The 11050-nt window shown below is 39.7% G+C and overlaps 1 protein-coding gene across 1 annotated transcript; it reads left to right on the top strand.

Moving 5' to 3' along the window:
- The first annotated feature begins 2464 nt into the window (after positions 1-2464).
- Positions 2465-4421, top strand: LOC121969470 (UDP-glycosyltransferase 83A1-like). Its single transcript, XM_042519599.1, has 2 exons — positions 2465-3285; positions 3398-4421. The coding sequence occupies exons 1-2, from the start codon at positions 2811-2813 to the stop codon at positions 4285-4287; spliced, it is 1365 nt and encodes a 454-aa protein (XP_042375533.1). The 5' UTR covers positions 2465-2810; the 3' UTR covers positions 4288-4421.
- Positions 4422-11050: the final 6629 nt, after the last annotated feature.

Here is an 11050-nt window from a genome sequence, read left to right as displayed (position 1 = left end):
CGATCAGCATAAGATCTAACGCAATTTCTCAACTCTCGAATACCCGTGGAGTGAGGTGGATACAATGTACTTCGTCGAAATTTATCAAGGCCAGGAGGATGGCGAAACTTCCCGGTCGGTCCTCCATGGCCGCTCGGCCTACCGGAGGTGGAGGCGGCCTGCTGCTTTATCCTTTTACTTGAGCCTTCTGCTCCTATTGCTCCACGAGCCTTCGTCATCGAGCGCCTGGCTCGGATACTATACCTCCAGCCGAACGACTCGAGGCCTTCTCCATCGAGCCAAGAGCGCTTGGCTCGTATCTCATACATCATGAAGATAGGCCGCTCGGCCAATAATTCCAATTGCGCACATTATAACATTTTGCCTTCTACATTTCAAATATACAACCAAACGGAAAATATACAGCACATTCTATTAGTGCACCTCTTGCCCTGCCCCGGACAGGCTAGAGATAATTTGTGCTTCATGGTGGATCCGAGTGCCAATCCCTCTTCATCCGCTCGGCGGCTCGTCCACCCAACTTCCCCGTATGCGGTCGATTCATCGCCTGACATCAAACTCCCGTTCTTGAGGTTCCAGAAGGAGGGGCTTGCTATAAGTCGAATTCGGGAGATGAAGTATCTGCTTTTGAGGGAGATGGAACTGTGGCAGTCGGTGCTTCCGCTCGAGAGAAGCGTCTGCTCGGAGGGTTTTGCCCTTCCTATGATCCCGAACGGGAGGCTCATCAGATGAAGATCCTTGCTCCCCGTGAGCGGGCGCGATTTCTGGGGGAGTACAGAAGAGTGCCTGAGGGAATCCTCCTGTTGAAACATATTCCGGGCGGTCTGCTTGCGCCGCCCGGCCTGCTGAAGCCGAGGTTTGCTGTTGCGCTCGCTCAGCCTGTGCTTTCTCCTTTTGCTGCGCCACTATCTTGGCTGCCCTCGCCTCGACTATGGCGTCCAACTCTTCTTGTGAGAGTGCCACGGTATGTATTCTTCCAGCCTCGTCCATCGTTCCCTTTCGGATGCAGGTGCGTTCCCACAGACGGCGCCAAATTGATCCTGTCCGAACCAGGGGTCAACGAACGCTGGAGACGTGGCGCTCCCTGCTGGATCCTCGAGTGCTCCGGCGAACCTGCAACAAAACCGAGCCGGGAGGGGTGTCCCGGCGACGGCCCTCCGACGCTCAAGTCAAGCGAGGAAATAGCAAAGAAGTGGCTTTTAAGTAGAAGACTCGTGTACCTCCGGTGAAGAAATGGAGACCTTATATAGACCTCTCAAAGAAGCCTGGGCGCGCCAATCAAAGCAACCACCTCCTTTTGACCATGCCTAGGTATGGGTCTGTCAGAAGGGCCATGCCCAGACATGGATCTGTCAGGAAGACGTCCATGAGGTCATACTGCTACTGTATCAACCTTTCCATGATGTGACGGCAAGATCTTCCATCGTGCAATCTTGTGTACGGCCCAACCATCAGACGTGCCTTCTCTGACATCCCAGATCCCGAGACAAGCGAATAGGCCGCTCGGCTACCTTTGTACCCTCGCCCTTATCTTGGCCCAACGGGCGACCCGCTCGGCCCTTCGATCCTAGCCGAGCGGGATACGGGCAACCCGTTCGGCCCTTCGATCCTCCTGCCTTAGCGTCGGAAACCCAAGCCCATGGATGGGTTATCTCTAGCTCCGCTCGGACCCTTCAGAGGGTGGGCCCATGGATGGGTTATCTCTAGCTCCGCTCGGACCCTTCAGAGGGTGGTCCCCCCATTCTTACCGCCGGATCAAATTTTATAATCATTATGGATTATTTCTAAGTAATATTTATTGTTGATAATTTTTTATTTTAATATATGATAATGGTATAACTTTTTTGATTTTAATATAATGACATTCTCAAGACATCCAACTTTATCTTGACCAATATTTTATTTCACTTCTATGTAATATTTTCTCCGCACTTTATTCTGCTTGTATGTAGTGTTTTTCTATTTCTTTCATGAAAACTCTTTTATTAGGTTAAAAATGTATTATTTAAATCCACAATTATATGACAATATATAAAAATTTAAAAATAAAATAAAAACATTGGATATTGAGAACATAATTATAAATATATTTTTTTATAGTTTGTTAGTTCAATAATGAATTTTAAATTTTTATATAAATATGGAAAAAATAAAAAGGATGTTTTGGATAATATATTATTTAGTTTTCTTTCTTCTTCTAATGTAGTAAACGATGTAATGGATTGATGTCATTCATCTTCCCTAATGAAAGTAAATAATTAAGCACATCAAAGGATTCTTTTCCTTTTCCCAGGAATTTTTTTTCATTATAGATTCCTTTCTTTTCTCAATCCAAATAGAGTATTAATGACAATTCTCCTTTAGTCAACGCATGGACTTAATCCTTCACCTTTCTCTCTTTTTTCTTTGATTTTCATTGTCTTATTCTCCTTTTTTCTCTCGTTGGCATCTTTTCCATATCCAACTTCGAAATCACTCCTTTCCATGGACTTAGTTCAGCTCTCTCATCGTTTTCTTCCCGATCCAACTACTAAAATATGATATTTTGATCTGTTCCACTTCCTGCCGCCGAGGTACTGATCCAATCGCGTTGCCTCCTTTGTCGGCGTGCTCTCCCCACCCCTGGCCATCCTCATTTTCGCTTCCTCCGCCGCCTCGATTGCCGCCGCCGCTGCCGTCGTTGTCGTGCGCCTGTCGCCGCCCGCGTCCTCTTCTTCGTCCTTCAACTCTCCCATCGGTTCCGCTTCTTTTGCTGTTTCCACCTATTCTCTTTTGCCCGTATCTCCTTCCTCTCTCTCTGTTGTTTCTGAATGGCTCCGCCACACGTTCTAGCTGTGCCTTTCCCTGCTCAAGGCCATGTCATTCCCCTCATGGAGCTCTGCCACTGCTTGGTAGAACACGGCTTCAAGGTCACCTTCGTCAATACCGAGTTCAACCACAAGCGTCTGCTCGCCGCGTTGTCCGAGGAGAGCACCGTGGAGCAGATCGCTCTGGTCTCGGTCCCCGACGGATTAGGCCCGGCGGAAGACCGGAACGATCTCGGGAGGCTAACGGAAGCATTCACGAAGGTAATTCCGCTGTGCTTGGAGGAACTAATCGAGAAGAGCAACGAAACAGAGGATCCGATGACTTGCATGTTGGTGGATGTGAATATGGGATGGGTGCGGGAGGTTGTCGGTAAGAAGGGTCTCCGGTCAGCCTTTTTCTGCCCGGCGGCAGCCCAGTCGCTGGCCATTCTGCTGAGCATTCCGGAGTTGATTTCGAGAGGCATCATCGATGCCGATGGTAATTGATTTTGGGTGTTTTTTTTTTTGGTCTGATGATTGATTGTGAGTAATTAATGAGACACCAATGATTTCCAAATGGTTTTCATCTTGCCGCGTTTCTATTTTTACAGGCACAACGATCTCAGAACACGAAAGGTTCCAGCTCGGCCCCGGCTTGCCATTCATCGACGCACCCCAGTTGACATGGAACTTTTGTGGTGGAGACGGAAGAACCAAAAAGCTAATCTTCAACTACGCCGTCAACAACAACAGGGCCATCAGCGTCGCGGAGTTCATCATCTGCAACTCCTTCAAAGAGCTCGAAGAGCCAACCTTCCGTTACTATCCAAAGATTCTTCCAATCGGGCCGCTGCTAACCGGCCTCCGGCCGAACCGCGCCGTGGGGAATTTCTGGCCGGAGGACGCGGCCTGCTTGTCGTGGCTGGACGAGCAGCAGCCGGGTTCCGTCATCTACGTGGCTTTCGGGAGCTTCACCATCTTCAACCGCAGCCAGTTCCAGGAGTTCGCGCTCGGGCTGGAGGCGACTGGCCGACCGTTCTTGTGGGTGGTCCGGCCCGACCTAACCGGTGACTCTGCCGATGCCTATCCGGATGAATTCAAAGAGCGTGTCGGAGACAGAGGGAGGATTGTGGCTTGGGCACCTCAACAGAAGGTGCTGGCTCACCTTTCTGTCGCTTGCTTCGTGTCTCACTGCGGTTGGAACTCCACCATGGAAGGCGTCAGGAACGGGAAGCTCTTCCTCTGTTGGCCATATTTTACTGACCAATTCCTGAACCAGATCTACATTTGTGACGATTGGAAGGTGGGTTTACGCTTGACGCCTGACGAGAGTGGGATCGTTAAGCGGGAACAGGTGAAATCCAAGGTAGAAGAGATGCTTTCGAACGAGGAGATGAGAGCAAGGGCATCGATGTTGAAGGAGAACGCTCAGCAGAACCTTAACGAAGGCGGCGCTTCGTTCGAGAATCTTAAGACCTTCATGGATGCTTTCCGGGCATAGTGATTTAGTGATTCGAAGAACAAATAAAATGCTTGATATCTTCTCCCAAATTTGATGTTTTCTTGTGGCTAATAGAAGTAAAAGCTACAAAACTCAGGTTTTTGGCCCAATAACGTTGACTTCAATAATATATGTAGTCCAGTTATTTAAATTACGACGTCTAGATTATTATTATTTACAGTTTTAACTTCGATTGGGCATTTGCAAATGCCCAATACTACGTAATTTTGCAGGCGGAGATAGTAGGAAAAAAAAAAATCTGAATTTTAAAAAAAATTAATTCAGTTCAGATTTATACTGAGCCGATATGAGATCAGAGGAGATAATATGTTAGGTATATGGCGATAGTATTGAGTGGAAGAAGATTTTGAAAGGGAGGAAAAGATACTTAGCTGAAGTAGAAAAAGAATTTCGAGTGTCTTTCTTCTTTTTGTGTGCACTCAAACGAATTAATAGAATATTAAGGTAAAAATCAGAAAAAGGGTCTTTAACGTAGGTCCTTTGATACTCAAATTAGTAGATAATTAGGCAAAAAGTGAAGGACTATGGTAAAATTGTATAAACAATCTCATGCAATCTTCGCAATAATGATGAAAGTTGTATAGTTGCTTTTGTAAGAAGGTTCCATTGAATGCATATGTAACTTTTATTTTGAGAATCTGTTGGGATTCTATGACAATATTATCTCCTAGAATATAACCCAGACTGATACTTGAACGAACAGGGTATCCCGATCTCTATGTTTGTCCGACTTTATAACAAGAATAACCTTATGTAATTCACCCTTCGAAGAGGGAGTTGAATCTCATAAGTACGACCGACCATAAGTTCGGTTGACAATATGCTCATAGGCTCATGTTGAAGATATGCTATGAGGAGCCAAGTCTTGCAGGTTCGGTCAACTATAGGACCGATCGACCTATAATGGGAGACTGACTGTTGGATAACAAAGTGATCGGACTAGTAGGTATGACCGACCTTATGACGGTCTAATTTATACTGGAGGTTATACTATATTGTAGGACGGTGTATGTAAGTTGGAAATAATATTGCAGAAGTGGAGAACTGAACCCCATGCTCCACCAACTTTAGGGTCATTCGGGTTTAGTCTGTATATGTTAGCGTTGAATAGAGAGATAGGTCTATTAAGCCTGCTCGGATATAGAGATGTTAGGCCATACATTGAGAGCGAACACTATGTCTAGAAACACCTAGTTGACCTTTGGACCGGCCGGATATATAATAGAGTCATGCAGTGCGGGTCATGATTTTGACTGGCCTTTACGTCGTCTGGTTGTTCACAAGTGGAGCACTAGATTCTTCAAGCATGACTAGTCTTTAAACCGGCCATCCTTATACTGAAGGCCTTAGCGTCGAGTGAGGGGCTAAGCCTTGATGAAGGTGATGCACTGCTACCATCTCACCTTGACTTTGATTGCCCCATCATTTCTGGGTCCACTCATAACATCCCATATTATATACATTTGAGTTGATTTGAATTGATAATTTTAGGTTGTCAAGTAGAGAAGGAAGAGTTACTTGAGATGACTGAGTTTGCTAAAAAAAATAGGTTGCCTTGTATACCCGAGTGCAGACTTCTGGCTGCCGAGTCTGAATGCAGACTCTTGACTCTCGAGTATAGACTCCTAACTACTGAGTCTGAGTACCAAGTCTGAGTGTAGACTCTTGACTCCTGAGTGTATACCTTCGACTATCGAGTGATGACTCTCGACTCCGATTATAAACTCCTGAGTCCGAGTGCAGGAATGAAGATGTCGAGGTCTGCTTTTAAGCAGTTTTCTTAAAATAAATTCGTCCTCCTTTGACTATACTTTGAGGTTATGATGAACATTCGTTTTCTAGCGAAAATGCAAGACAGGGAAGATTTAGGGAATGAAGGTGGATAAGGATTCTCTTCTTTACTATTTGCCCTTACTCTTTTGCTCTTGGTCACACCTCCTTATATAGGAGATTAGACCTTGTAGTATTCAATAGTCGAATTAAAGTCATTTTCTACTCATTAACGATATTCGATGTGCGCAGGTTGTGCTCGCACATGAGTCAACTTGGTTCAGTGCAATACAAATCTTAGATTTACACCCCCTTAGCACTCATGTGTAAGACAGAACCTCTCCCTATACATTGTTCACATCATACATATATGTGTAGCAATATAAACCAACAATAGATCCATGAAACTTTCAATGTGGAACTAAAATCTCATTTACAATGGAGTCTCCTTCTGCTCCACCATTTTTCCATTCACATATATCCAATAATCTCTCACATGAATAGAAATAGAGTATGTGATAGCATTTAGTAGTTGAGTTACCTTTTGAACCTTCCCTTGTGAAGATCTATTTGCTTACTGGCTGATATTATACATGATGTCCTTGAATTATTCTACCATCTGTGCAAGCATTGATATATTTCACCTAAGACTCTCCCTGATACAACTCAATTCTCATGAGTGTGTTCGTTCTTAGCCATGAATACGCCTAATTCTATGAGAAGTTTGAAGAATTGTACCTCCAATTTTCTTTGAAGCAGTTCTACTTCTTTCTTATATAGGTGATCTCTTAAGAGTATTCCATATTACTATATTGGATCATTAAAAGTCATGTCTTAACCTCCATCCTTCACTAATCCATTGGACCGTTCCCCCACAACGAATGATTTTGTTGGTGCAGTTAGGTTGTCTCATTGATCCTAGTTCTTGGAATTTTCAGTCTATATAGGTTGGATTTCCTTTGCACCAATATTTCTGATTGGCATCAAGTCGATCCCTTGTGACGATCTTACAACTAACTTTCTATTTAACCATTTGGTTAATAGATCTGGTAGATTATCTTTTGACTTCACATAGCCAATAGTGATAACTCCTGTTAAAAGTAGTTGTCTAATGGTATATGTCTACGACGTATATGTCTAAACTTACCATTATACAGATGGCTCTATGTCTAACCAATTACTGATTAACTATCATAATATATGCAAATTGTTAGCACTAGTTTTGGCCATCTCAAAGCATCTTCTAAGAATTGCCTTAGTCATTTAACCTTTTCTAAGAATTTTCTAGCTGAAGATAAAGGAAAAAGATCTGAATTTTCAAAAACTAATTTTAGACTTATTTGTTGAGTTAATCTTTCTCACGTAGGTGATCTCTTAAGAGTATTTCATATTACTAGATTGGATCATTAAAAGTCAAGTGCTTAACCTCCATCCTGTAGGATCGATGCGCGCTAGAGGGGAGGGGGGGGTGAATAGTGCTCGTCATTTTTTTTTTCATGATTTTTTTAGAAAACATGATTGAGTAAAATGCAGTGGAAAAGCAAGAATAAGAGGAAGAAAAAAAACAATGCTAAATTTGTTTTTATTTTGTTTCGAGCCTTTGACGACTCCTACTTCAAGGCCCACGATAATTGATCATTTTCGTTGGGTAATCCACTATCAGTTCGAATATTACAAAAATATTGAAGTACAACTTTACAACAAGTATACCGACAACTTTAGGATATGGAGAGTTGTACTTTCGATTGTTGGAGTCGCGTCGCTCGATCGCCAGAGTTGCGTTGCTCGATCGTTGGAGTCGCATCAGTCGATCGTCAGAGTCACATCATGGAGTAGCAGGATTGTTCTTGGATCAACGTGTAGGAGAAAGATTGTGAAAATCAAGTGTGTTCTACTCTCTACTCGAACCAACCTTTTATGGGCTATTGAAGGCACCTTCAACCTCCTTGAAAGCGCCTCTAGCTCAGATTCTTATCCCCGAATCTGCGGTACCGATAATCTTCGCTTGCTGTGAACTTCATCCATTTGAAGGCGCCTTTAAGCTCCTGGAAGGCGGCTTCCATCCCTGGTCCAAGGCACCTTTAGCTCCCTTCCGTGTGAAGCTTGGACTAAGGCACCCAAGGAGCCTCTAACAGCCCTGAAGGCACCTCGGACATTGTTCATCCGAGCATTTCCTTGTGCATGCATCTCCCTTTCTACAAGGCATATTAGTCCACAAATAAAATATACCATGAAAAATAAAGTTAGCACAATAAAATATAAATATTAAATTATTTGACAACCTCCGGACTATCCAATTCTGACTTTCAGATTTCTCGAAAATCCTAGGTTGAACCGACATCTACTGTTCCCTCAACGAGGAACACATCCTCACCTAGTCCTCTCGAGAGAAATTATCTTTTTGTTAGATCGGTCCTTCAGACCATCTGGACTTTTGCTTAGTACTCGAAACTTCAGGTCTTCATGCTGAACGTCCGCTCCACTACCCATCTACAGTTCCACTTGGTTCACGACCACGAGGATTTTCACCTAGAGTCCTTGACTCTAGGATTTCACCCAAAGTTCTCGACCCGCCAAGACTTCGCTCAATCCCCCAGATTAGGACTTCATGCCTAACAATAACTAGGACTTTCCACCTACCTAGAGTCCACTAGGACTTTTGCCTAAAATAACTTAGGACTTTCCTGCAAGCTCATTCACACCTGTTAAACAACAAGTAACCTTAACTTTGATCCCTTTATCATAAACAAAACAAAAGTTCAATCGTCTGGTGCTCCCTGCACCAACAATCTCTCCATTTTTTATTATGAAAACCTAGTTCAAAGCTAAGTAAAGCATAACAAAAATTAATGTAACATTAGGATTTAGAAAATAAGCATAAGTTAAACAATTTGACAAAAAAAAATAATTTGACAACAAAAAAAATCTCTTATGCTCCCCCTTAATAAAAAGTTATATATTTAACTTAACTTTAATCTTTCTCTCCCCCTTTGACATATATAAAAAAGATACTAAGTTAGAGAGAAAATTAATTTGTAAAGATAGTTAAAAAAAATCTAACTTTTAATCTCTTTCAAAATTTTAATTTTAAGCTCCCTTTGAATTGATCATTTAAAACAAATTTAGCTTAAAAAGAAGTTACTTAGCTTTGAATAGGATTTAAAACACTTAATTAAGTACTTAGTTTTAAAAAGATTTTTTAAAAAATTAAATACTTAACTTGAAAAAGATTTTGAAAAAAAACTCAGTTAAATACTTAGCCTCAAAAAGTTTTTTTAAAAAAAAGCTCAGTTAAGTACTTAGCTTTTAAAACTTAGGTGAGTACTTAGTTACAGATTTCTATAAAACAACTTAGTTAAGTAATTATTTGACAAGATTCAAAATAAATTTAGTCAGGAGAAATATTTAAACTTACATTTTCTGACATATTTAAGCTTGTCTTTCAAAAATGGTTTAAACTTTCTTTTCAAAAAATAGTTAACAAAAAAAAAAACTTAACTTCCTTTTTCAAAAATACTTTGACATTCTTTTTAAAAGAAATTTAACTTTGAAAATTTGAAGAAATGCTTTAACTTAAGAGGATATTTAATTTTGAGGATAATTAAAAAACTTTAATTTTGAGAACATATTTAACTTAACTTAAGTTCTTTCACTCCCCCCTTGATTAATGCCCTAAAAAAAATTTAATTAAATGTTTTAAGTTTAGGATCCTAGAGTCCAAGCATGTAAAAAAAATTATTATCTATTTTCATGATTTTTCATCTCACCCTTTTTAATTCACTCTTAATTTTGAAATTGATTTTATCTCTAACTTTGAAAAATATTTATGATATTGAAAAATATTTAAGTTTAAAAAATAATTTAAGTTAAAATAAAATTTTAAATTTGGATTTCAAAAATATTAAATTTAAAATTTTATAATATTTAAGTTTGAATTTAAATTTAGATTTCAAAAGTATTAAATTTTAAAATTTTAAAATATTTAAGTTTGAATAATTAAATTTGAATTTTAAAATATTCAAGTTTGGAAAATTTTGAATATCAAAAGTTTTAATTAAAATAGTTAGGATGTGAAAATTAATTATCATTTTGAAATTAATTATATTTTGAAATTAATCATATTTTTATATTGACTTAGGTTAATTTAATTGAATTAATTTTTTATTAAGTTTAATTAATTTATATTTGGTTAATTACTTTTTATTTTAAACTTAGGTCCATCTCACATTTTTCTAGATTTTCAATCAGGGAACTTTATAACTTTTGTGAGATGGTTAATTTAATCTTTAATTTAAATTCAAATCTAAGAATTGATTTACATTTGAGTTAGATCAAGATTTATCAGTTAGTCAATTAAATATTTATTTCAATAATTGACTTCCAGGCTGTGACAAGACACTAAGCCTTCTTGTGTATTGGATCATCAACCACTTCTAGATAAAACCTTTTAAAGAAATTGAATATTTAATTTCCTTTCTAATAATCCTGGGTCTAACTAGTCAAGTGTGAATCAAGCTTAAGTCCTTATCTATCCTAATATAAGAATACATAAGAGAAAAATAGTAAATCAAGCATCAATCATGTTTATTTATAAAGATGGTCTTTCTATTAGCTCCCCCTTGATCATAGCCTCGATAAGGTCTATCAAGATAATGAATTTGATCCTTAGGGATCCAATATTGTCCAAGTCTAACTTGATTGATCAGGTTAGACTTGGGAACTCATGCTTGGACTAAGTTTCTATTTGATTGATTTACAAGAGATAAATAAGATTTAAATTTATGTTTAGCCTTTTATCCAAGTCCAGATCGATTGTATATGACTCTTTGTTTTTTAAGAATTAGATCGAGATTCTTAGAACCTAAGGTGAACTGTTGTAATGTATACTTGAGTTCCTTGACTTGACTTTTTAGGCTGAAATTTTCTTCCTCAAGTTATTAGACTTGAGTTGATGTTCTAGTCTGAATAGATT

Source organism: Zingiber officinale, chromosome 4A, assembly GCF_018446385.1.
Source record: "Zingiber officinale cultivar Zhangliang chromosome 4A, Zo_v1.1, whole genome shotgun sequence".
Taxonomy (NCBI): Eukaryota; Viridiplantae; Streptophyta; class Magnoliopsida; order Zingiberales; family Zingiberaceae; genus Zingiber; species Zingiber officinale.
This window is presented reverse-complemented; position numbering and strand designations above follow the sequence as displayed.